Source organism: Podarcis liolepis (assembly GCF_965112155.1).
Source record: "Podarcis liolepis genome assembly, chromosome: 9".
NCBI classification, from domain to species: Eukaryota; Metazoa; Chordata; class Lepidosauria; order Squamata; family Lacertidae; genus Podarcis; species Podarcis liolepis.
Genome location: NC_139564.1, coordinates 24,114,605 through 24,142,177, shown reverse-complemented (window position 1 = coordinate 24,142,177; position 27,573 = coordinate 24,114,605). Strand labels below are relative to the sequence as shown.

Sequence of the window (27,573 nt, the reverse complement as noted above, 5' to 3'; positions counted from 1 at the left end):
TATGTGATGCAGTTTAAAATGAAAGCAAGTAGTCTTGTTGTGTCATAAAGCTGGGGCCCATAAGGTAAAGCACGTGTTTTGCATGCATAAAGGGTCAAATTTAAGTCCACAGACCTCCATTTACAAGGCTCTCAGGTAGGAGAACCAAAAAGACTCCTGACCTGCTTTTCAGAGAAGTCAACACTAGGCTAGACCAGAAGTGGGGAATCTCTGATTCACATAGCTGTCAACTTTTCCCTTTTCTTGCGAGGAATCCTATTCAGAATAAGGGAATTTCCCTTTAAAAAGGGGGAACGTTGACAGCTATGGATTCATGAGACTTCCCAGGCTGGTGGCCACACTCACCAGCCACACCCACCAGCCCCACACCTGCAGTCATATATGACACCAGGTGTGTGGCAGGTAAAGGCAGGTGTTGGCCAAAAGGGGCTTTGCAGGCTCTACCAATTGGCAGTGCTCACAAAGCTCTGTTGCACAGTGCTTCCAAAGAGCCCAACAAGCAGCACAAAAGACCTTTACAAGTGTCAATCATTGGCATCATTAGGATGTCAGATGATTGGCAGGTGGGCTGTCCTATACACCTGTCAAAGTTCGTTTGTGGAGATGGAGGGGAGATAAGATTCTGGCCTGCCACATGAAAGCAGTCCTCTGCCCTAGACGCACCAGTAGTAAAAGGCAGCTTCATATTTCACGCAGGTGTGCTCGCCATGTGTCATAAGACTGTCAGTGGCAGTGGAACATGAGTGGGGGAAATCCTGTTGCACTTACCGTATTTTTCGCCCCATAGGACGCACTTTTTCCCCTCCAAAAATGAAAGGGAAATGTGTGTGCGTCCTATGGGGCGAATGCAGGCTTTCGCTGAAGCCTGGAGAGCGAGAGGCATCGGTGCGCACCGACCCCTCTCACTCTCTAGGCTTCAGGAAGCTATCCGCAAGCCTTGCAAGCCCGGCGGGAGTTCCTGCAGGCTCACAAGGCTTGCAGGCAGCAGCCTGCAGCCCCGGCGAGTGTCCGCAAGCCTTGCGCACCCGGCGGGAGGTCCCGCCGGGCGCGCGAGGCTTGGGGCGGCAGCCTGCAGCCCGAAGCACGCGGAGCCCTCTGGAGGGTGCCCCGTGCTTCGGGCAGGTGTGCGCAAGGCTTGGGGCGGCAGCTGCGGCTGGGGGGAGGGAATAATTTTTCCTGTGGTGCGTCCTATGGGCCGGTGTGCCCTGTAGGACGAAATATACGGTATGTCCTGTTTGCGAGCTTCCCATACACATCTAGCTGTCCACTGTAGTAAGAGAATGCTACACTAGATTGGCCTTTGTTAGCCACTTGTTTTCATGCTTTGATTTGAACAAATGTATACAAATAGCCATGGTAAAATATGCAGAAGTTGTGCTGGAAGAAAGAATTACATTTTGCAGTACATGCTTCCTTTTCTTCTGCAATATTTTCATGTGATACTTTCCTTAAACTATTAGCCAGTACTTTTTTTTTCTAAAAAAAAGTTTAGGGGTACTCTCATTTTCCTTCTCATATTGAAATACTGCCCCTCAATGAGGCCAAACTTAGATTCACAAAATGTTTAGGGGTATGCATATCCCTGCGTCCCGCAGAAAAAACCCACTGGTATTAGCAATATGACTACTATTTTGTTGAATTTGCAAGTTGAGACTTTCATTTTAAGTCTGAATTTTAATTCTCTTCTGATATTTCTTTAGCTTTCACTATGCTTGCCAGTTACTTAAACCCTTGGCTTTTAAAATGAGACTTGGCGTCAGAGTGATTAGGGCTCTATTTGCAAAGAATACTATAATGTTTATTGCTTGGGTTCTATCAAAGCACGTTCTCTGTGTTTTATTATTATGCTGTGTAAATACACCATAGGACAGAATATACCTTCTTTGGTTTTCACAAACACTGAATTAGCTTAAGCTCTTGTCTATATTTTGACAGCTTTCTGCAAGACTTACAAGTCCAATTACCTCTCGTCTCCCAAGGTAGCTCCTATGTCCTTTATTCCATGATTGGTCTCAGTGTTTGATAATGGTTTACAAAGGATAGCACCTAGGCAGGAATCCAAGTGCTGCCTTTCTGGGTAGACAGCTGTAGCTGTACTCTAGAAAGTACACTCAAATTTAGTTCCATGGAAGTACCTCTTCAGAACCTTTAAAAAACTTTTCATGCCAAATATTTTGGTATTTAAAGGACAAAAGAGTCTGAATGTACTGTCTGCTACACTTGTGTTGTGAAACAAACCACTTTTGGGGTATAGAAGTTTGAAGATTATTGGGCAGATTGAGAGAAACTTCCACACCACATTCAATAATATGCATACATTTCAGAACCCATGGCATGGGTCAAAACAATTGATAGTCCTCCTAGATCAGGGCAGTCCAAAATTTCATACAAAGTGGACTGCAAGAGTACTTTGACACGGAACCCAAAGGCTAAAATTTGACACTCTCCAAGCCCTCACACTGTCTTCTGGAAGCTAAGTGAGGTGCCATGCTTTGGGAAGAAGTCACGAGGTTCTGGTAGGATCCTGGAGCCCTCCTTCCTCCTTCCCAAAGTTGGGAAAGCACTAACTTAGGACCCTGTCAGAGCCCTCGTGCTTCCTTCCCAAAGCCCAGTGTCTCACTTACCAAGCTTTGGGAAGGCATCCCGAGGGCTGGGAGCGGGCATCAAATGTTGTCAAGGGCCACCAAAAATGGTATTTCAGGCTGCACGTGGCCCTTGAGCAGTATGCTGGACCACTCTGTCCTAGATGAAGGCAGATGTAACATTGTTAAAATAGTGTTGACAATTTGGAAGCATTGTAGGTGTATTCAGTCCAAATTTCTCATCGTGCTCTAGCTTTGAGTTCTGGAGGATGGATGAAAATTTGCTACATAAGCTGGTTGTTCACTGTACTGGCTGGCTATTGCCTACTACAAGGTTCCCCAGTCCCAGAACATTCCTTAAGGAAAAGGGTTCCTTCTAAAAGTTAATGAGAAGGTGATGGATTATTTATTTTCAAATGTATATCATGATTATTATTCTTTGTGCTTCAGCAGGTTCAAGGTTGTATGCAAAGTTAAAATACATAATTAGCTAATAAACAATTTAGGGTGGTAGTCAACTAAGTTTTACTCAGAGTAGACCCGTTGATATTAATGAACATGACTGAGTTAGGTCCATCAATTTTGATGGATCTATGTAGTTGAATTACCACGCCAGTCTAAACCACAACAGCAATAAAACATTTTTACTTAAGAGCACTGAGTGAAGGATGGGGAGGGAAAAAAATGTATGTATGCTGCTTTAAGAAATAAAAATATAAGAAAATAATAATACGTATACCCCACCCATATGACTGGGTTGCCCCAGCCATTCTGGGCAGCTTCCAACATATTAAAAACACAGCAAACATCAAACATTAAAAACTTCCCAATACAGGGCTACCTTCAGATGTCTTCAGAAAATTGTTTATCTGTTTGACATCTGATGGGAGGGTGTTCCCTTTGCCTTTGCCTTGTTCCCTGTAAGACAAGCCTGCAGGATCAGGCCAAGGGAACATCTCGTTAAGCAGCCTGTTCTCACAGTGGCCAACCAGATGCCTATGGAAGCCTGTAGGCAGACCATGAGCACAACAGCACTCTCTGCCCATCTGCAATTCCTAGTAACTAGTATTCAGAGGACAACTTGCCTTAAGTAAGGGTGTACAGTGTGTCTGACGGCCAAGTGAGTATTCATTTTGTTGAAGTGCATGTCTGTAGCTTCCATGCCTGGAGGAAGCCCTTTGCAGGGCTCAGCCAAGGGACCTGCTCATTTTGTATTTTCTCATTCTCCGCTCTTACTTTAGGCTGCATTTCTGTGCAGCGTTGCACATATTGTAAAGTTACCAGCCCTTCCCCCCCGCCCCGAGTTGTAAATCCGACATTCTCTACAGCTAACCACGTTTGACAAAGAAGAACAGAGAATGGTTATTCCAACATTTCAGCTAGCGATAGAGGGGGCATTATGTTTGCCCACCACTTTATGCACCGTGTTTGGGTTTTCCCAGCCACCGAATGTTTAATTTGCTTGCTAAACACACGCTGTTCAAGGATGAGGGAAGCACACTGGCTTCTCACTGAGGCCCGTCCTACGTAGGCAGAACTTATGGGGTAATAAATGGACTGTTTGCTCACGCTGCCTCCGAAGGACATATTTGAAGGGAAAGTCTTTCCTGTGTCTGTACACAAGTCGCTTTAGCCTGAGGTCAGCTGGCTCTGTGCATCTGCCAACACACAAGAGGATTTGACTATTGGCATGTTACATCAAATATCACTTTTATAGTATTTGCGATGGCCTGCTAAAAGCCAAACTTTGAACACAGTGGCAGATGGCGCACAACTGAAATCACCTTGTAGCTGGGGGTTGGAGGGAGGAGAGAACGGTGTTGTGGGAATCTTTCCAGACTTCTGTTGAGACTTCTTTCCAAAGCAACTTCAGTACACAAACTAAGAGAGAGAGAGAGTTCTGTTTAAAAGCGTTGAAATGTTGCTGCCGCAAAACCTTTCCCACTTACCAAATAAATTAATACAGTGTTTTAAGCACTGTTTGTACATTTGTATAGAAGTCTGGGATAACTGTGCTACATGTTTCCACAGCTCTCGGGTTGCTATTGCTCCTAAACCCTAACCGATCCCATCAGTTAATTAAATTAAAACTGACCACATGTGTAATTGCCCACCAACAGCAAACAATAAACAAACAAAGGAGACAGGAAAAAATGAGGAGTTGCTAAAATGTTGGGTAACAACAGTGTCTTGCATAATGATGGCAAATTATTCAGAATATTACATTTGGGTGATAAAACATAGATGCAGAGATGATGATCTAACCTTTGTGATTCCCTCTGGAGGACCCCAAACCTTTTTATAAGAAAACTATCAGCCCCTTGGGAGGAAAGCAGCATACCTTCTGTGCTACTGCTCTGTCCCCTGCTGGCTCCCTCCCCTGTTCCCTGCTGTTTGGCTCTTGGAAGCCCTAAGCTTCTACCCTCACTTCCTGCTGTGAAACAGCTGACAGGCAGCTGCGGGGGCTGGAACTGGCTGCTTCTTGAGAGCAAAAGCTGCTGTGGCTTGGAGAAGGTGTGTGTATGTGGAGAGAGAGCGAGAGAGAGAGTGCTGTTCACTTGTTCTAAAGATTGCCTTGCGCTGGAACAGCTGAAGTCCAGTCCTGAAATGCCAATTAATCAGAATGGGTTTTGAAACATTAAACTCAAAAGTTCATTGAAGACTATAGTAGTAACCACAGCAATAAAAAATGTTGTTCCAGCCTCAGTCTGTGATGGAAATCGGGAAATATAAATGCTCCCAAAGGAAAGGAATGACTGGAAGTGTGACAGAGCTCCCACTAAAGAATGAACATACCTGCTACCCTTTTGAGAGATGGAAAAACATGATATTCTATTGCCCCATCACTGGTGCTCAGATTAGAGCCAGTGATGCTTCTGACCATGCAAGGACATGAATGTACACAATGAGTAAGAGTAGCTGACTTTAAAAAGATTGTTATTTTTTATAACTAGGGTGACTTCTTACTCCAAGCCCCTATCTCCTGCTTCTGTGTCCCACCTCTCAACTGCTACCATTAATCTCACTTGCAGAAAGCAACTATCAAGATAGACTGCTTTCACCTGTCTGTCTGTTCAGATGGTACTCACTTCATGGTCTCAAAACTTTGCAATGGCTTTTGGGTCTCTTATGTACCAAAACTAAATATATTCTAGGTTTCAGGCCATTTTTTGTTCTAATAGTAACTTCAGATCCTGCTGTCCAGATTTCTTTTTCTTTCCAAGTATCAGTTCAACATCTTTAGCAGTATGATGAAAAGAGAATTTTCCAAGTTGAATTGCCACGCCAGCATCATGGAAGTCAGTCCCTGAGTGGTGAGGCCTCCGCACCACGCCGGTTTAGAGCAGGGACTGACCGAATGGATGGCAGAGTTCGCAAGGTCCGCAGGCTGGATTAACGAGCCCGGTGGGCCATATCCGGCCCCCGGGCTTTAGTTTGCCGACCCCTGCCTAAGAACATTAGAAGAGCCCTGCTGGCTGAAGGGCCATCCAGTCAAAGCGTCCTCTTCTGCCAGTGGCCAACCAGATCTCTATGGGAAGCTCTCAGACAGGAGAAACGCACAACAGCACTCTCTCCCCCCATGTGATTCTCAGCATCTAGTATTGAGAGGTATACTGCCTCTGACTTTGGAGGCAGAGCATAGTCATCGTGGTTGATAGTCTTCCATGGAGATTGAGTCTATCTTGAAACACTATCACCGTGGGTATGCCAACAAAGTGGGTTAGAATTCATACGGATCTTACTACTTAAATAATCCTCTGTGTATAATATGGAGCTTCTCTTACCTTATCATTGAGCACTCTGTGTTTTCCCATGACCCAGAGAAATTAGAACTAATGCTGTCCTTTATTTTTAGCACGTTCTTGTACAAAAACGTAACATTCGTTCTTTCTCTCCTTATTTGCAGTGGCACGCATTGTCCCGTGAAGAACAAGCTAAATATTATGAACTAGCTCGGAAAGAAAGGCAGCTACACATGCAGCTCTACCCAGGCTGGTCTGCAAGGGACAACTACGTAAGCCGATTATTTACACTTTCTTCAGCTCGCAATTTGCAGTAGTTAAAAGTCTAGGTGAGGGTAGCAGCTGGGCAATGAGATGCACTGTCGGCCTTGTGTTCACTTTGAATTAAGTGCCATTGATTCTCTTGCCTTTCTTTAGATTGCTTCTGCATATCCCAAACTAATCTGGAATTGGCCATGGGTGTGTTCCTGGTCCAGCTTTATGCCATGTGACAAATAACATCAAAACGGCAATTAAGGGATAGATAGCTTTGCAAACATCTGGAGCACTAATTCACATATGTCCCCCACCTGATAACTCTTTTGACGCATGCTTATCACATGGTTAATAAAAACAGAGACAATGAATCTCTTCTGAAGGTGGCTTGTTGGATTTTCCTGGAACTAATCTGAGCTGTATGTTTGTGCTTTGTGTTTAAGGCTTGTGTATGGCTTTTATTTTATTTTATTAAGTAGGTAGAATGGATGTGAACTAAATTTTACACCTTGATTTGAAAAGAACAGTCATCTTCAGCTGCAGATGTATTATAAATTAATTATAAAAATTAAATTGTTTAGTCAGTGCTGCTTTAAAAAATTATACATATTTAATTATGAAAAAAAATTAACAAGCTACACCGCTCATACCAAAACCCAATGATGATACTGTTAATGTTGAACATTTTGCCATTTACTCATTGAAACTTATCTGTCTGTATTAAAAAAAAATTCCATACCCATGATAGCCTAGAAACTATTTGTCTGGGAATTAGCTAAGATTGAGCCTTGATCACTCCTAAATAAAGAATTCAAAGAGAAGCCTAATCCCAGACCTAGTTCTTACTTTGAAAATGCAGTGTGTCACACATTCATAAAAAACCCTCAATCCTTTGTTTGCTACAGCCATAATCCAGTATGCCTAGTTAATGATAGGTAAATAGACTTGCCCCTGAGTAAAACTCCATAAAAGAGCCACTGAGCTTCAGAGCAGAGAGAATCTCTTTTGCCCAGAACCTACATTCACTTAATAAAACCTTTTGTCTGCTCTTAATTTAAATCTCTTCTGAAAGACTTGTTTTATCATAATGAATTGTGTTAAAATGGGCAAGAGGAGGGTAGTACTGTAACCATGCAGCTACTAGGAGCTAAGAACATGTGCTGCAGAGTATAGATTGGTTATACTGAGAGTTTATGCTGAAAACATGTGATAGCCAGTCCGACCTTTAAAACTGCGATCTCTTTCCAGTTGGAAAATGCTTTGCTTTCTGTCAAACACCCTGACCAAAATGTTTTGAGGCAGTCATGAGTATTTGCAAGAGCACAGATTTATATGTTACTCTTTGTTGCAGAAATGCATCATTTTGCAGCATTTCACGTTACCACTCCTTATTACAGTTATATAGAGCTTTTGGCTTACAAATACAGGCCTACAACTTGAATCATGGCTTCAAATGTTGTTTTAGTCTATTACTCATTATAATATATGTAACTGGGGTCCGGTAGCATTTTTCTGAAACAAGTTTCAATGTGTCTGCTTCCTGCAAGTATAGTCATCTAGGATATTTTCTTCCTTGAAATGATTTCTACTAAAAGAAGTACTCTTCACACTTAAACAACTGAGTAAGGTTTAAGGCACTTTGCAGAGCCTAGAGCTCAGTTTTGAGGAGGATCTTTTTACACTACACTGAAACTCCTAAGTTTTTTGTACCTGAATATAGGCAAAATTGTCAGAAGAATAATCCTTGTGGGATCACATAAATATGGAGATATTGAATTTGCTTTGGCTGGAAAACCCCAAATGAATATAATAGTTAAAAATAACATGGAGATAATCAGAAATGGCTTTTGATGTGCTATCACCCTTTCAGAAATGTTAAGTAGGAAGGTGATTATATGATTGTAAAAAGTGTCTGCCCCCCTCCCCACTTTTCTTGCCTAATATAGGGAAAGAAAAAGAAGAGGAAGAGAGAAAAGCTACAAGAGTCTACCGCAGGTATGCTTTATGAGTAGAGCTTCATGTTAAATATGTGTGCTACTTTAAAAATTCAGCACTTCCTTTAATGCTTATTTCTGGTTCTATATATAGAATTCTTCGCACAAACACTTCTGTATCAAATAGTACATATTCTAATGGATACTACTGCTGTCTTTATTGCCTTTTCCTTCTACACTCAGTGGGGTGTCAAACTGTAGACTTGCTCTCATTTTGAGGGAATGTATGGAATCCAGCTCTGTACTGTGTTTCGACATTTGGAAGGGAAGCGTGGCCTTCCCTTTTCTTGGAGGTCAGTACAGGCAGAAAGCCTGGAGATCACTGATAACACCTGCAAGCGCAGTTTACAATACTTTCCAAGTGCTCTTCGCCAGAGGTCTGCACTGACAGAAGCAGCACCATTTATAGGGCATCCAACCTTTGCTGCTTCTTTGTACAAGCTCATGCTCTAATGGCAATGGCAGCTGAAAATTGTTTGCAGTAGCTGCAGAATTGCCACCACTACCCCTACACATACAGGCATGGCTGTTTTAAAAAGGGCTGTTTCCTTTGTTTCCAATCTGCATCCTGGTCTAGCTTCAACAAGTAGTAGCTGGGAGCCACTACTGGTTGAATCATAGTCCCTACTGACTCTACTGACCTCCAGGAGTAGGGGGGTGGGGAGGGAACAGGCAGCAACAGGTATCTCGGGTCTACACATTCCCTCACTGTGAAGATAACTGGTTGACTGATTTGGTATGGGGATGCTGCACTGTTTCATATATTCTCCTATAGTTCTCTAATGTAATTAAACATTTTAAAAAAGACAGGAGGAGCTGGTCTTTACAGCTGCCTGGTAGGTTGGCTCAAAGCATCAGTGAGGTCCTTTCACTTTTTTGTATATTAAATAAAACAAAATGGCTGGTATAAGAACCATGAAAGGCAGAGGAAATCAATCGGCAATCAATATCCTAGTAAAATACCTTTTATTTGGAGTGTGCAAAAAATAAAATAAATTCTTCAATGGAAATTTGTTAAAAGCAACAATCTTCTACAGGTGCAGCCCCACGAATGACAGCTGCCTACATCTGAAGCATGGTAAGAATATTTCTAAAGCCTTTCTGCTAAATTTATTATTATTATTATTATTTTAAAAATTGTCTCTCTCACTTTGACTCTTGAACTATATAGCACATGGCTTTTTAAAGTGCTTTCTCCTCAAATGAATGCTCTCACAATTGATGGTTTTTATACCGGCTGTGTATTTTAGCCCCAACTCTTTTTGTTATTTAACTTGCATGAACCAAACTGATCATACCTCACTGACTAGCTGCAAGTCTGCCTGTAGGGCACAAAAATGATTTCACAAAGTCAGGGATGGGGAGCTTCTGGCCCTCTGGATGTTGTTGGACTCTGACTCCCATCAGCCCCAGCTAGTGGGGTCATGGGACTTGGAGTCCAGCATCTTCTGGGGACCCACAGGCTCCCTATCCCTGCATTAAGTAGTTGAACCATTTTGGCTGGCAGTGTACTGCACAAATCCTCATTAGAAGCGAGTTAGAATGGTTTCTAAGCACCGAAATTAAATCGCCATAATCAGTTACAAGTATATTGCAGGCTGGGCAGCAGAAGGGAGCACTGGCTTGACATTCTAATGTTCTGTTATGTTTGAACGTCATAGTTATGAATGCTATAAGGAAGTGGATCTTTATTTAATCTCTTTTGACTCCTATCTCCTATAAATGCATGTGTTAAATGTTGGGTGTGGTAAATACTGCAGTACTTACAAAGGGATTAAAGTTGCGGAGGTTAAGGTAGATATTGAAATTAATGCCAGTAATGGTTATGTGAAGACAGGAGTGCCTGGCATGCTCTGGTCCATGGGGTCACAAAGAGTCGGACACGACTAAACGACTAAACAAACAAGCAATGGTTATGTAACTAAATGTCTGCTAAAAATGCAAAAGTTAAGTTTGCATTGCCATGATAGGCTTTTCTACTGCTTAGTTTACTAGCAAATGAGCTAATGTGTTGCATGGTGTGTTTGCAGAAATCTAGATATAAATTAGCTTTGATGCTATTGAATTTGGGATATGGTGTTAAGGGTTCAATAACATCACACAGATTTTGTTTCTTTGCCTACCTCTAGAAAGCCCTCTGCTGGCTCATTTGCAAATGGATGCTTTATATCTGCTGCTCAGACTAATTTTATGAAAGGAAATGTAATGATGACGGAAACTGTAGCCTATCCTTAAGCAGTTTTGGAGGTTTTGTTTTGTTTCATATTTTTTTAATCCAAGTGAACCTTTCTCTACTTTTTTCTGTGGTGGATTTGGAACTTAATGATCCTACAGCAGTTCATCTCACATTTTTCATTGAAAGTTTGAATAATACAGAACAGGCTTCCTCAGACTCAGCCCTCCAGATGTTTTGAGACTACAGTTCCCATCATCCCTGATCACTGGTCCTACTAACTAGGGATCATGGGAATTGGAGGGCCGAGTTTGAGGAAGCCTGATATAGAATGTAGTCACACCAATTCCATGCATAGAAATCGCAAAACATGAGGTTGGAGTGAGTGATGGAATGAACGAATGAATAAAAGTCTTGTGTCTCAAGTTAAAGGCATGTCGTCTGGATCAGTTATCTTGAACATCACATTTTCCCACCAAGCTATTGCTTTTGGGAGAATTAGATATCCTTAAATAGATAGGCTTCTCTGAGGATTCAATACAACAGATGACCGAACCACTGCTCGTTTTTTTGTGCTATAAATTGATCATCTAAAAAGCCTTGTGAGTTTAGGAACCAAATGAGACTCTAGCCGAAAGCATCCAGTGATCAGGAAGAAAGGCATTAAATATCCTGGATAGCTCCTATGAGCTCCTTTCACTTGTCTTCCTGACCTCATTGGGCTGCCAACACAACTCTCCTTACCCTCTCCTTCATTTCCTAGTGCTGTCCCTCTTCTTAATCCAGACTCCTCTAAATCCCCAAATCTCTTGTGCAAAAAAAGTAGATATATGCAAATTGGCTTAATTTTCATAATCCTGTTGATAGAATTGGGGGGGGGGGGTTGGCACTGTGTACACACAGCTGCTGCTATAGCTTGCCCTAAGCAGAGAGCAGGACCAGGAAGTACCCATCATAGGAAATGGGCTTCCAGCAAAACAAATGCAGATGATAAAAGCTTCCAACACACACGGCAGAATGTGACTTATTGTGGGGAAAAGCCTCTAACATGGCCATTACTTAATAATTTCTCAGGGTGGTTTCACACTTGCCCCCCAAGTCCAGCTGTTGCATAATGTGATATACTTTAATCATTAGAGTTTTATTAAGCTGTTTGTGGTGTGTGTGTGTGTGTGTGTGTGTGTGTTTGCTGTTTTATGACCTACAGTTACGAATATGACTTTAAATTATTAGTTACAAATATAAATAACTATTAGGAGGGAAAATGAAAATAAAACTGTCAGTTTTTTCATTATCCAGTTCTATGGTTTGGCCACATTTTTAACACTGTGTACAGTTCTGCTGCCCTTGTCTCAGAAAAGGGTAGTATTTTATTTTCATTTATTTTAAAACATTTGCATTGTGAAAACAAGAGAAATGCAGTGCCCACAGAATCCAAGAGAATCCAGTACAAGTAGTCAGTCGGTGTAAACCACCCAGGAACACTTGGGTAAACAAAAAGGTTTACAGCAAGTGCCAAAAACACAAAATAGTTTCTGCATGCCTTAATTTCTGGAGGCTGTTTAACATGATAGGTGCTAGTAAAGGCCCTACTCTGACTGGCTGCTAAGTGGACATGTGACTCCACGGGGGGGCGGGGCTTAACTAATGACCTTAGTGACTGAGGAAATCCCTATTGTAGAGTTGGGAATGGTGAAGAAAAAGTCAACCAAAATGATCACGGCTTGAATCTCTTTCCGATAAGGAAAGGCTAAAGTACCGTATTTTTTGCTCTATAAGACTCACTTTTTCCTTCCTAAAAAGTAAGGGGAAATGTGTGTGCGTCTTATGGAGCGAATGCAGGCTGCGTTGCTATCCCAGAAGCCAGAACAGCAAGAGGGATTGCAGCTTTTGCTGCGCAGCGATCCCTCTTGCTGTTCTGGCTTCTGAGATTCAGATTTTTTTTTTCTTGTTTTCCTCCTCCCAAAACTAGGTGCGTCTTGTGGTCTTGTGCGTCTTATAGAGCAAAAAATACGGTATTTGGGACCTCTTAAACTGATGACTTCAACTGAGACTAGCAGCACAATCCTATGCATGTTTATTCAGAAGTAAATCTCACCATGTCCTATAGGGCTCATTTGCACCAAGCATGTATAGGATTGCAGCCTGCTGAGGAGGGCATGATAGAGGCTGATATCATAAAACACCTGGATTTTTAGGTAATATTTTCAATGAGTGCAGTAATCATGGTGCCCTCTGGCTACTTCAAGCATATTGAAAATGACAGAACATTTTAGACAGCCCTTGGCCCACTTTGTAAAAATATGCCCTCCCATCAGATGTTGTAGTAGTATGCCATGAGTGAACTATGCCATGGAATTTTTTTTTTTTAAGAAATGCAATCCAATCTGCATTTCCATGTTCTGATTTGAACACTGGCACAGGAGTTGTGAACCAAGGAGGTTTGCTTCAAACTGTGGAATGAACCAAATCTATCCCATATCCCTAGTTCTTTAGAGGAAAAACTTAACTGCTAAGCAAAATTTCTCTGATATGAGACTATATACTAAGTTATCCAGAGGCAACATAGAGTAGTAGAGAAATTATGTGGTTTATGTATTTGCCTGCTAATAACTATTGCTTTGAAATGTCTAAGGATATATAATAGAAAATGAAAAAGCCCATGTGCTAAATGGTGGGAATATGTAAACATGTCTGGCTAGCCATACCTTCAGTTGTGCAGCTCATAATGTCTTGCTGCAACACACATAGCTTCCCTAAACACTGAAATATGTGTGTGTGTGTGTGTGTGTGTGTGTGTGTGTGTGTGTGTGTGTGTGTTTGCTTTTACAGTGGTACCTCGGGTTAAGAACTTAATTCATTCTGGAGGTCTGTTCTTAACCTGAAACTGTTCTTAACCTGGGGTACACTTTAGCTAATGGGGCTTCCTGCTGCCGCCACCACGCAATTTCTGTTCTCATCCTGAAGCAAAGTTCTTAATCCGAGGTACTATTTCTGGGTTAGCGGAGTCTGTAAACTGAAGTGTTTGTAACCGGAGGTGCCCCTGTATTGAAATAAAAAGAATTAAGTAGCTCAATAGGTAAAAATTGGATGATTATATTCATCTTGCATTCCCCTTTTAGAGTATGCCTTTTTTTTGTCCTGTTTGCATTTCCTAATACTTATCAGCAGTAGCTTTCATCGTAAGTATGGATTTCAGCTAGGTGTAAGGGTGGGGGGAATCAGTCCTGACAAGTTCTCTAGAAAGCTATTTGTATTTTTCCAGAGCTGGGTGTGCTGTATCTTTACCTAGAAAACATGGCTCTTCCTTACCAGCTAGTATATACCCTAATTCCACTTCGTACTTGTGCAGGTGCCTTGATGGCCATCTATTGGCTGTTGTCTGTGATGTTTCCTCCCTTTCCTGTCTCTTTCCACATGTGAATTCACAGCAAAATTAACACTTCAGCTACACTTCAAGAAGTGTGCATGCACACAAAAGCTCATACCAATAACTTAGTTGGTCTCTAAGGTGCTACTGGAAGGAATTTTTTAATTTTGTTTTGACTACGGCAGACCAGCATGGCTACCTACCTGTAACTTCATTAATGATTATATATATGTTCTCATCCCCATGTACAATGCCCACAGTGACAATGGCTATTATTACTGCTCTGGTAAAGTAAGGCAAACAGAAAAGCCAAAATAGTGCAGTAATCTTTATCTACGTAAAGACCTATAAGGCAGGTTCATATAATACTCTCTTAACAAAGGAAGGCAAGCACTCTGCTCTCCTTCCTTTATGTTTTCCCAGTGGCCACACACCCCTCTTCCTCTTTGACCCCGCTACTTGCTAGCTGCTCTTAGCAGAAACCGCTGTCTTTATTGGCTGAAAGTGTCTCCCTGCCCCTGCTGTGCGGCTGTGATTTTTCCTAAGCCGTTTCAAAGAGGAGACCAAGCCCATTTGTCTAATTAGGGAAAATTAGTCTGCCAGAGAGAACAAGACAGCCAGCCAGCTAAGAGTACAGTACTGAGCAAAGCCTCCCATCAAGACCATTTTGAAGATAACACCATGTTGTACTTTGATTTAGGCCCAGATTGCATATTACTTTTTCTCACACAAAGTGAAATTTAAGCACATTGTTGCTGTCCTTCTATGGCAAATACATTTGATTGAAAAGCACTCTCTAGTGGCAAGAAGCTGGAATCATCAGCCCCATTATGATAAATTTGAGGATGTATTTAAATGAGGGAACAGTTGTGCAAAACCAATACATCAAAATTTCACTGCATGGCAATCTTCTTTAAAGTGCTAACATGTGAAGAGTCAGAAGGGGATCTTGCTCTGAGTCTTCTAAGAAATTGGTTGCCCCAGACTAGTTGTATATCTATAGAACAAGCCTTGAAAATCAGCCATTATGTGACAGGGGAAGTGATGGGGAAGATTACGTCTCTAACTATTGGAAGGAAAAAAATATTTGTGATTTTCAGTTAATTGTATGAAATCCAGGTTTAAACTTGTCGCTGATCTGCAATCGTGGTAAGATTGATTGATTGATTGATTGAGGTTTGGTGACACCTACAGCTAGTAAATTAAAATTCTTCAGCTGTTATCTCAACTCTTGGGCATAAATGAGAGTGCAAGTCTATTTGTTGATAACTGTTTAGTGTATAATATGATGACATCACTAACTCAGTAAGATGTAGCAGCAAATGCATTCTGTGCAACTCCCACTGAGTAGAGCAAAGGCACACCAGACGTACAGTCCAGCCTTCACTATTAAACTGTTAAGACTGCAGAGAGGTAACAACTTCAGTCTTCTTGTTTTGTGTATAACAGGGTGACACCTGGTGGGAGAGAGGGAGAATGAAATGCTTAATTGGACTTGCTTCTTTCCCAGTTAAGTGTTGCTGTTGCAAACATGTGTATTTCATGCTGTCATCCTAGAACAACTTCACTTGACCAAGTTAAAGGCTAATCTAGTCAGTTGTGTGTGCCCAATCAAATGCATCTGGGAGGCTCAAAGGATGCCATAAGGCAGGGGTGAATGAAGAACCTGTGGCTCTCCAATTGTTGTTCTCCAGCCCTCATCAACCTCAGACAGCATAGCTAACAGTGAGGGATTGTGGGAGCTGTAATCCAACAACATCTGGAAGACAAGTTCCTGATTCCTTGCATAAGGCAACAACCCTCCATTGTTGTTGAACTCTTGAGTCTGGTACCTGATAGCAAGAACTGTTGTGTTGCTTTCCCCAGTCTGGGGCCAGCAAAAATTGTTAAGACTACAACTCCTCTCCCACCATCCCTGAACCACAGGCCATGCTGGCTAGGAAAGGGACTGGCTAGGAATGGGAACTGGAATGGAAAAGATTTGAAGGACACCAGATTGGGAAACGCAGCACTATGGACATGAAAGCTCCCTTTTGCTGTTATGACTTATAGTTGACTGTGGTTTTGTCTAACCCATCTTGTGGCGCAAATGTCCAGAAAAGACAAGGGAATTGTAGTATCCATGGTTAGTGCTGAATCTGGATGTTCCTCTTTGACAGTGCAGATTGATGAAGAATTGATGGGTCTCAGATAAAAAATGGCTTTTGCAGCACCTGCTATTACTATGAGAGCTGTATGAACCCAGTTGCTTTCCAGTTGTCCAGACCTCAGTTTAACAGGACAGATGAACTCTAGGCTATTTCTGGTTCAGCCGCCTATAATGTCATCATGATCACATTACTTTTATCTCCGACCCGGAAATAACTGTGGTCAGAGCCCATGTAAATAGACCCGTTCAAACTGACTTCCATGGGAATATCATGTTTCACAGCCCCTTCAAAGACTGTCTGTTGGAAATTACATTTAAATCCAAATTTCCAGATCTTAGGCAGTATCTTTCCACCTCTCCCCGGTCTCTGACTGTCTTGCAGATTTAGGGCCAAATATGTACACTTTTAAATAATTGCATAATCTAAAACTCCATTGACAATGGCTTCATATGAATAGAGCTGGGGATGGAATTTGGGGGAGTAGTGTTTTACAGTGTGGTTCTAATCCTTCCTAGAGAGTAGATTTGATTATCAGATTTTTTAAAAAAATTCTTTACCGCTTAATATATTTGAAGTATCTATAAGTGGTGTAAAAAAGGAAGCAACAACAGACAACTTGAACAAAATGTTACAAAAGTAGAGTTACATATAAAAATGTTAGACTAAAACAAAGTTACTAATACGCGCGCGCACACACACACACACACACACAAAACACATCAATTCATTTTCCTTCTGACACACCCTCCTTCCCTCCCTCCAGGTTCACACCCAGGGTCCAAACAAACACCTAGGTCACCCACAAAAGTCACACAACAAGAAGAATTTCTGGAAACAGCAGGCATCACCCTAGTGCCTCAATCTAGACTTGCTTTTTATGGGCAGGCCCAAGGTGGATTGTACTTCCTCAGGCTTCCCATGGCTGTGTCCCATTCAGCTGCACTCTCCACACCCAGTGCCAAGTGCAGCAGGTTTGCTGAGTTTTCCAAGGGGCCCAAAGGATGGGAAAAGACACCCCCCCTCCACTCACAGCTCTTTCTTTATTCTCTGTCCTGGCCTCCTCCTCTTTAAGCTTCTAGGTATTAGAAGGTTGTGCTGGTGGAATTATGCTTTTGACAACCAGGACTTTAGCTTATGTGTCCTACAAGGTTCTCTCTTTCTCCTGTGCCCCTCCAAACCATTTAAAATATGCACAAAGCCACTGGACATGTTCATCTGGCAATTTGGGGTATGGTGCCATCGGTATGCTGACACCAATACTCTCCATCATGTCTGCGAAGGTCATGATTGGGTATTTGAAGTCATTGAAGGATTGGATGTGGGCTAAGAAACTGAAACTTAACCTAGACAAGAAGTACATGGTGTAGCGACATAGGTTCAACCCGATTTGACGATGTTGCTCTACCCTTAAAAGAATCAGTTCGGTTTCGGAGTGCTACTACCTCCCATTTTGCTCCTAGATTTTCTGGTGCTGACTTTGACTGGCTTTGGTTGGTGTACTAACTACACCTGTTCCTGGATAAGGCAGACCAGGCCACAGTTGTGCATGATTTGGTTACATCCAGTTTAGACTACTGTAGGGCTCTCTGTGTAAGGTTGTCTTTAAAAAGTATTTGGAAACTACAGCTGGTGCAAAATGGTGCAGCCAGTTGTGTGATAAGAGTCATTTCTTTAGAGCTTAAGACTCCATTGTTGTGCAAGATTCACTAGCTTCTAGTCTGTTTTCAGCTAAACTCAAAATATAGGCAATTACCTTTAAACCCTAAACTGCTTGGATCCAGGTTACCTGAAAGGCTGCCTCCTCCAATGTGGCCTTGCTTTCTCAGCTCATCAATGGAAACTCGCCATTACATCCTGCTGCCATCAGAGTTGTAGCTGATTAGGACACCCAAGAGGATGTGGAACTCCCTGCTCTAAGATATCCACTCCCTGCCCTCTTGGTAATGGTGTTTGGGCACCATTTATAATCACTTTAACTTAGTGGGCTGATTTTGTGTTATTTCCCTTATTAGATTGCTCTTATATGGCACGACGACTATAGTTTAGCTGGTTTAACATTTTTCATATGATAAGTTTTTAGATGTGAGCTGCCCCAGGTGCTCTAGAAATATAGCAGAAAGTAGATAGATGTATAGATGTATTCATGCATAAAGTAAAACCTTAAAGTGAAACTTTCCCCTTTTTCAAAGTCTAATTAATTTTTGAACCGGTTTATTTGCAGTCATTTATTGAAATGGATTGAAGCCCATGTTTCTCACGGGCGATGGGGTTGCACTGCTTGAAGTATTGCTTCTCTCTAAAATCTGCCATGAGAAGACAAAGCATTGCAAGTGTCACTATTGCCTCTCCCCCAATTACTGATCATTATTGGGAAAAGAATCCTGATGCACAAATCACTGATCATAATGTCAACTGGATTGTATCAAATCAGATGGGGCAAGGAAGGTAAATGCCATTTCCTGTTGATGATAACCTAGGATTGCCAACAATGGATGAATCCTTTGCCTTTTAAATTAACTAAGTAAAATGCATATGAATATATATTTATCTAATTAAAACAATAATTCTGGTACACTATTATAATGAAAATATCAAAAGATTAGCACCTGTATTGAGGTTATATTAATATACAGTTTAATTAATTAATAATCAAATTTACTTGGTTGGCTGCCCTAGATATTACAATCAGCAGGAAATGGCATCTGCCTGCCTTAGATTTATAGTCTTCCCCCATCCTGAAGCCTTGATTTGATACAACCAGTGTGTCCTTAAATTGCACCCCCGACTGATTAATATCAAATAGCCAGAAGTTTAGTTGGTCAATCTAGTGATTTATAAAACTTGCAGCCCTGACAGAATGACACAAGGGAGTTAGTGATTCCTTGACATTGCACCCTATTAAATTAGTGAGCTTGGGTTTAGATCATCGGGGTTTAAGAACTGTGGGATGGAACTGATAACTGAACTCAGAGGGGTGCAATAAAAATGATAATGACTGACATGGAATGCATGACAAATGAGGAAATGTTGGAAGGCGATGGTCAGATGTTGCTTAGATTGGGGGGGGGACGGAGATTATGGAATGTAGCTTTTCTCGTATATTTTAAAGCATGGGCACTGATCACTGGACCAGTTAAGGAAATGCCAATGGGAAGTTTGTTTAGGATGCAACCAAGTACACTATAGAGCTTAACTATAAAGTGTTGTAGAAAGGAACAAAATGCCTGGGGGAATGGAAGGGCACCCTCTAAGCAGCTCTGGAGTAAAAGGGCTGTCATTTCTCTGTGGTTTTAATCATGAGGTTGCTGTCATGGCAGAACTTGGGTTTGATTCACTTTCCTGTCCCTTTTAAGCTCCGACTCACTCATAAACGTTAGCCTGAAAACATATTTATTCATGAGCAAATCCAACTGAAATAACGAAAAAACGTACTCCTATGTAAATGTGTCTCCACTCGCTCACACACCCCTTTTAAAAATGCAGTGCAAAAAAGGCAAGACCTTGTTGGGTACTTTTTGTGGGGGGAATTAAATTTCAGCCTCTGATCTCTGCATGTCGCAGGTCTCAAATTATGCACCCTTTCTCGCTGCCAAAATTTCAGTGTTATCTTTTAACAGTGGACCGTTTTCTTCCCCCTTTCTGCCCAACTTTTATTTCTGAGGAACGGTTTCCTTCATTTCTCTGCAGTCAGTTCTCTGCACTACACCATAACCCAGCATACTGGGATCTCGTTGTGGCTCGGGCTCAAGGCTTCACATATGCTAAAATGTGACTCGCAGCGCTTTGCTTTGAAGCCTAACCACAGCCAGGGAGCTGTAATTGCCGTCTTTGATTGCGCCGACTTCACTTGCGGCTTGGACTTTGCTTGGGCATGCCTGGCTTGGCGAGACTTCAGCTGCAGCCCTCCAGTGAAGCCTTAGATGTGGGAAGTCTTCAGTCTCTGTAGCACATACCTGTGGTTTCTTGAAAAGAATCCTGGCTTGACCTGTTTTATATCTGTAAGGCAACACCATAGCTGTTCCTTTAAGGCTCCAATCAACTTATTGGCAAGGAATGGAAGCCGCTTCCCCTTTGTAGCTCATGCTTGCAGGAGTTTGGATGTTTATTAATATTTATTGCTATAGGTATTTAGAGCCGGCAAAGGACTTTTAGTTCACGGACTTCAGCAGAGCTACTGAATTGATTCACTATATGATTTCTTGGCAAATGTGTAAGCACAGACAAACGCACGAACCAAAATCAGAGGCATAAAATCTTGAACTCTGGGTAGCCTCCAGGGAAATTTTAACTATTGTATTTGCAGACCCCCTCCACTTTGGGGGAAGGGTAGTCCAGTGTAGGAAAGAGGTAGAAGGTTGTTAAGAAAGTGCAACTGTGGCAGTTTGAAGGAAAATTATGGCAATTAAAAAGGTCCGCTATCGTGAAGGAGGCGGCCAGAGCGAGGCCACGAACATTATTTTAACCTCCTCACTTCAAAGGAGGGCTGCTGGTAAGAGGAGGAAAAGCGGGAACCATCTCAACAGAAGGGCATTTCATTTCCTTCAGCAAGGAGTGCATTCCTGGCTGGTAACGGGGAATGACTCTGAATTGGAGTGTTTGTATCGGGCTCTGTGAACTGCTGGCCTGGCGCCTCAAGGCCGCTCCTCAACAGGAAACACAATGTTTTAATGTAAGACTGAGAGGAAAACCTTCCCAGGAAGAGCAACCTGGACCAAACCTTTGAAAATCTGGGATGAAAAGGCCCAAAGTAAATATAAATCAGCAGGGTGGCGCTCTCTTGCTCTCTCCCTCTCTTGCCAGTGTTCCTCTGCTGTTTGCTTTGCCTCTCTCCTTTGTGCTCCCTGGAAAACCAAAGCCCTTGTCACATGGCTCTTTTGATCCCCATGTTTTCTGGAGCAGTTTTCTGAGACAGGAAGCTGAGGCAGTTTTTTGGTTTTGGTTTTTAATTTGGGGAGTAAGAGTTTTATGAGGAAATGGGAAGTAGTGTAGCACCCTGCTTGTGGTTAACGCTTAGCTGGAATGAAATATTCAACGCAGCAACAGAGAAATTAAAATAATAATTTATTTGTCAGACAAATAAATAAGAGGCACAGTGGTATATGATTACCAAGCTCTGGCCTGCCCTCCTGCCATTATGGCCAGCACTTATATTTCCTTAATCCACCCCCCTTTGTTCCTCCTGTGGCTGCCTCTGTTCAATCAGCCTGCTCGAATTTCCTATTGGCTGATTGCTATAACCAATTTTAAGATACACCCATATCCTTCTGTCCTTATATGGAATACAAAGAGCTATATATTGTTACATCTATAAATGACAAATAAGTATTAATATATCTTACATGTGTCTCAACAAGGAATCTTAATTACCAGCTCACCTCTTGCCCTCCTTGCCCTATTGCCTTCTAAAACAAATGGTTAATAATTTTAAATTTTTATCTTGAACAGATGTCAGAGACCTTGGGTTCATATTCTCATGCATCATCAATGAAATATCTCCTTTTGGAGGTCTTTAAACAAATGTCTGACAGCCATTTGTCATGAGTGCTCGATTGGCGTCTCATTTCTGGCAGGGGGCTGGGCTCAATGGCCCCTGTGGTCTCCTACAGCAATATGACTCTATGAAATAAGAATTTAACATTTCTTTCTTTCTAGATCCTTTGCATAATTACATTTAAGCCAGCATATTTCATACACAACACAGGTAGCCTCTTAAAAGAAATAAGGCCTTTGTAAAAGGAAGGAACAGTTTACAGCCTCAAAATAAAATAGGAAATAAAGAGCCTCTTCCCCTGTTCATACTCCCCCCCCCTTCTCCAGCCAGTTGCTTGTTTTCCATGTGCTCTTGACCTTTTGTCCTGTGGCTCAAGTTTAAGGCACATGGTTTTATTTTACTGTTTACTAACTCTTAATTATGTTGGGTCCGTAACCTTGCTCTTCAGCCTGTAATTCCAGCTTTTACGACTTTGAGAATTGTTTTCTGCTATCAATCAAGGGGCCCCTTGTCTAGGAAGAAAACACTGTCAGTGTTTTCTTAAGCAGCTAGCCTTCTTGCCTGGCATGAAACTTTTGAAAATCTTTAAACTCTCTCTTTAATTTAGGAACCTGATCAAGATATAAGCCAATATATGCCTTGATTAAAAATGCAGTCTATATTCAGATGCCACAGTAGGTTAGTCAGTTACAGACCACCTCCACTGAAAGCAGCACTTTCCCAGAAAGCACTTGACTATGCTGTTTAAAAACATCAGGAAGATTTAACTGCAACAAACAGTAACGTAAAAATCAGGGTCCTAGCAGGTGCACGTCATATGAGCAAGTACAGAAAAAAGAAACTATACACTGTAATCTTAAGCACTGTGCAACAGTCTTTGTGTTTCTGTAGCAGTTTTATTCATGAAGCATTTTGGGTTCATTCCTCCCCTCGCTCATACATACATGTGATTACGTACACTTGATTGTAAGGCAGGTGCCATATATGTTGATGGGCAAAATAAAAAATATATGATTAGCGCTGTGGAAAGACAGTCAGTGCAATCTTCTGTGCACTTAAATAACCTGGAGAACAAATACAGGTGTTGGGTGCATCTATGTACTGCTTGTTGAGTGTCCATGCTTAAGTTCTGATAAAGGTGTGCTAGAATTGTGATGTGCTAGAATTGTGATGTTTCATGTTAAATTTAATCAGCCAAGCACACAGATTTGAAAACACTAGATTTTTTTTTCTTTTTGAAAAATGGAGTCAGCCTCTCAAAATGCAACCGTAGTATTAGTCAACAGCTGGATAAACCATGTAGCAACATCACCATGCCTCATGCCTAAGTAGTAAGGCAGGCATCCCCAAACTCAGCCCTCCAGGTGTTTTGGGACCACAACTCCATCATCCCTAGCTAACAGAACCAGTGGTCAGGTATGATGGGAACTGTAGTCCCAAAACATCTGGAGGGCCGAGTTTGGGGATTCCTGTAATAAGGGAATATCCTGTATCAACCCATTATTGGAGGTCAATATGAAAAATTGCCAGCCAGCCATATACCTGGCTTGATACATTTGCCTTAAGCGCTCCAGGTTTTCCCTAGGGCTGTATTGTTTTTCAAAGCAACAACAATAGCCTGAGGCTCTGTAAGCGAGAAGCACTGTACAAAGAGCAACAGCGCAGAGTGTAGGCTTTTTACTATGACGCTAAGGAATCCTCTCTTCCCCGTAGCAGTTAGGACATTATTGTGTTTCTGTCGTTACACAAAGTCTGTGGGACCTGTTGTTTCAAGCTATCTTTTGACTGCAGTCCTTCTGTGGGTGCTTAGTCTTAATCGTTGGCTATTGTTAGCAATGACCTTGTTTTGTAACCACTGTGAACAATGGAAAAAACAGTATAATGTATTTCAGTTAGTGTGCTTATAAAATCCTAGTCTGACCTTCAAACTACATTCACAGAGTATGTGAAGGAAAAGCAGAATCACACCTGTTGGCTCCCATCCCTGGTCATGTGTGAAAGGAACTATCCATGTGTTTATCTGTACAATTGTGTATTTTATATGCACACACAAGTACCAATCACTGTGTGATCCCAGTCTCACACACATATATAAGCAACATGGGCACAGCTGTGTTCTATTCTTATGCTGGACATGTGGACATAGCTGTCAACTTTTCCCTTTTCTTGTGAGGAATCCTATTCGGAATAAGGGAAACGTTGACAGCTATGCATGTGGAAGTCAGGTACAGACCCTGAGGTTCCATGCCCCTACTCTAAATGCTAAAAAGTAGTATAATCAAACAAATAACAAAGTGTCTTCATACTTAAATATATACCCTAAAACTTTTCACCTTTCTGTTCCCTGCAGGTGGAAAGAGAAACGCTTTCTCAACGTGCAAAGCAAAGGCAGCGACATCAGGGCCCCTTCTCGAAATGGAAGCTTGTTAAAATCTCCAGGCATGTCCTTCATCTGCACAGACCACCATCAAGGAGTATGTCTAGGATGCCGACAACACTTGCCCCAATGTCACTGCTTAAAAAGACACTGAACCATAAAGACAATCACTGCCAGGCCCCTTTGCTATCATGGAGTCCCAAATCTTAACACAATAAAAGAGAGCAAGGAGAACATGTCAGAACTTCCCCAGTCAGCAGAGTAGCTTCTTTCCTTTTCGGTCTTCGCTCCGCCTTACACTCCTGTTTGTATCTCTCATGCGTTGTCAGTGCTGAGTCAGCAGCAAATATAGTTCGGCTGTGTTTTTGTTTTGCTTCAGCCAGCAGAATGATGTAAAAAACCAGCAGCAACTCCCATCCTGGCCCTTCACACCGAAATGAACACACTTTAAATTCGTCAAGGAAGGCACAACCCAGTTTATTTAAATGCTGCAAAAGGATCGATCTTGGATTTTTAGCTTTTAAAAAAAGAAAACTTGAATGCTTTTTATGTTTTAGTTATTTCCTTGGTGTACATTTTTTTGAGCTTTTAAAGAAGCATCCAAACGCGCCCCCCCTTTATTTTTTAAGAAAAGGAAATTCCTATCCTCTCCCCCCCCCCGCTGCCCCACCCTGCAGGAGAGGAACCAAAATGTTTGGAGGACTGTGGCTTTTTGTTCTGTTAACACTTTGTAGCATAACCATCCTCATTGTATATGTGTACTATGGAGTTAATACTAAACATAACCCATCAGCTGATCACCAGCCATGTTCATCTATTTCATTTACTCAGTATGTGTAAAGGCAAGATATTTCATCAGGTCTGACTACAGCGAGCTCTCCTCCTCCACCTACCCTGAATTTCCTTGTAAAGAAAAAAAAAAAGCCCAGCACTTGAATTATTATTACTTCAATTGTTCTGTATTTGTATCTGTTTTTGTTAGCCTGTTTAGTGGGATTTTATGCCAGTTGTTGAAATGAGCATCGATGTACCCATTTTTTTAAAAAAAATAGTTAAAAAAAACCTTTTTGCCAAAAATACCTGTCAACCAATATATATTTTGTCATTCCAGTATGAGTTAATGTGCTGAGCATTTTTGTTTGTTTGTTTTTTTAAAAAATAAAAGCTTTGTAATAAAACTACAAAATACTTTATGGCTGTTTAAATGAGTCAGGGGAAGAAGGGGCCATAACTCAGCAGGAAGAACATTTGCTTTGCATGCAAAAAGTTTCCTGGTTCAATCTGCAACATCTGGCTGGATAGGACAGATTGCCTGCCTTGTAACCCTGGCGAGCCACTGAAAGTCAGTGCAGATAATACCTGAGCTAAAAGGACTAATATACCCAGACTCAGTGTAAGGCCACTTCCAATAGTTATACAATGCTCTCCAAAACAAGTGCAAGAGGACCCGCTGGGGGAAAATAATCAGCTGTTCCGTTAGTTTTAAATGCCTTTGTGGGAGTGAATCCCAATTAAAACCTGACAAGTGAGTCCTTGGGGGGGGGGGCCTTCAGCCCATGGACTACATTTTGTCCAGCAGGTGGCTCTTCTCCAGAACAAGCCCCCACCCCTGACATCACATGTCAGGTATGGGGCAGGTAAGAGATGTGGCTGGTTCAGCTTCATGATCAAGTTCGCCATAGGAAAATGTTGCGTGCAGTTAAATCCACGCGGAAAGCAGGGTGGAACTCAAAGCAGGGCAGGGAATTCAAGCTTGCTAATCTGCAGCTTCAAAGCATGGCTCTTTGGAAGCCTTGAGTGATGCTTTGAAATCACTATCTTCCCCAACTTCACCAGGTGGGCTGGTCAAGCCAGTTCTCAGTCACATGATACCAACTTTGCCTGCCAAGCTGGTGAGGAGGTACTGGTCTGCCAAGTCCAAAAGGTTCCCCCCACTGCTGTCCTAGAGTTTGCATCTGGACTTAGGTTGCTTCGTCTAGATCAGGCATGGCCAAATGTGGCCCTCCAGTTTTGGGACTACAACTTCCAGCATCCCTAGCAAACAGGACCAGTGGTCAGGGATGATGGGAATTGTAGCCCCAAAACAGCTGGAGGGCCACATTTGGCCATGCCTGGTCTAGATAGATGGTTATAAAACAGGCTGCACAAGGCACTGCCTTGTTTGAGCAGTGGCCTCTGTTTTTTTCCCCAGCCCCATCCCCCTACAAGCTGCCTTCGAGTGGTGGGCTGGAATTTGACTTTCAGGGGTATGTCTCAGTGTTTATTGGGGGAAGATGTGGTTAGTTTTGCTGCTGCCATGGCACGCACAGCCTGTTTCCAAGTATCCCAACTCATGCAAGGCCATCAGCCGCCTTGCCTTCTGCCACCTGAACCTTGTTCACTGCCGCACTGGTGGTTCTTAAGGTCTGAGAGCAACTCTTGTAAGCCTGTAGACCTTTTCAACGCCACTTCTGAACCTCTAACCTCATTGCAGCTTTTATGTGTCTATGTGAGCCCCTGAAATTTGAACAATGTGCAGCAGAGTCTGCACGTTCATTTTGATGTTTACACCACAAATTGGAACAGCTGGCAAAGGATGCCTTGACAAGGCCTGAAAACAGCTGCTCTTATCTTAAGCATTCCCCTTTCCCCCCTTTAAGTACTTATGTGTATCCTACCGTTTTGTGCTGCTTCATCTTCTGAAGTCTGACATAGTACTGCAACCTGCTGCTGTGACTGCCTCACTTGAGAAGTTTCTACTGTCTTAGCTTAGGCCTCCTTGTTCGATATGTTGTTGATATCGCAGACAGCTGAGCAAGTTAGGGGTCTTGAGCTCTGGAACAGAAAGGCTGTTGGCTTTGAACAGTGACCTCTGTTTTGAGAGATTAGCAGCCACTTTTCCTATGCACCAACTTCACATACGGCCCTTGGGGATCTGCTGTGAGCATTCAATTACGCTTGCAAAGCACATGTTTTACAGAAACTTGGTACAACCTATGAGGACAAAAATGGCACTCCGATGCACAGGTGGACTCAATTTTTCAATTAGCACTTCAAGGGTAACCTGCAAGACTATCCTTTAACAGTGTCCAAAATTCAGGCTGAATACTTGCACTTTTCCACCCAAAGGTCATACATAAAATGTAATGATTCACTAGTTTTAGCATGACTTTTCTATTGTTTTAAGAGTGATTTAGGCCCTTGAGAGAAGTGGAATCCCCAGCATCTTCTGGGAATGTCCCCTACCTGAAACCCTCAAGAGCCGTTGCCAGAGTAATATATATAATATTGAGGCCACATTCACACCATACGTATAAAAGCACTATGACTTTAAACAGCCGTGTCTTCCGCCAAAGTATTCTGGGAGCTGTAGTTCATTAAGGGTGCTGAGAGTTGTTAGGAATCCCCCCTATTCCCCTCACAGAGCTACAATTCGCAGAGTTCCCTGGGAAGCGGGAT

General features: G+C 42.1%; 1 protein-coding gene across 12 annotated transcripts in view; it reads left to right on the top strand.

Moving 5' to 3' along the window:
- LEF1 (lymphoid enhancer binding factor 1) overlaps positions 1-25,321 on the top strand; it is a 102,737-nt gene extending 77,416 nt beyond the window's left edge. For 7 of the 12 annotated variants that reach the window (XM_083459274.1, XM_083459281.1, XM_083459276.1 and 4 more), the window contains 3 exons: positions 6,490-6,597; positions 8,527-8,575; positions 24,109-25,321. In XM_083459274.1, coding sequence (XP_083315400.1) covers positions 6,490-6,597; positions 8,527-8,575; positions 24,109-24,188 — 237 coding nt within the window. In that variant the 3' untranslated portion in view covers positions 24,189-25,321. Of the gene's footprint in view, positions 1-6,489; positions 6,598-8,526; positions 8,576-9,611; positions 9,653-24,108 lie in introns of all 12 variants that reach the window. The other 5 variants (XM_083459279.1, XM_083459272.1, XM_083459271.1 and 2 more) reach the window with 1 other exon arrangement.
- Positions 25,322-27,573: the final 2,252 nt, after the last annotated feature.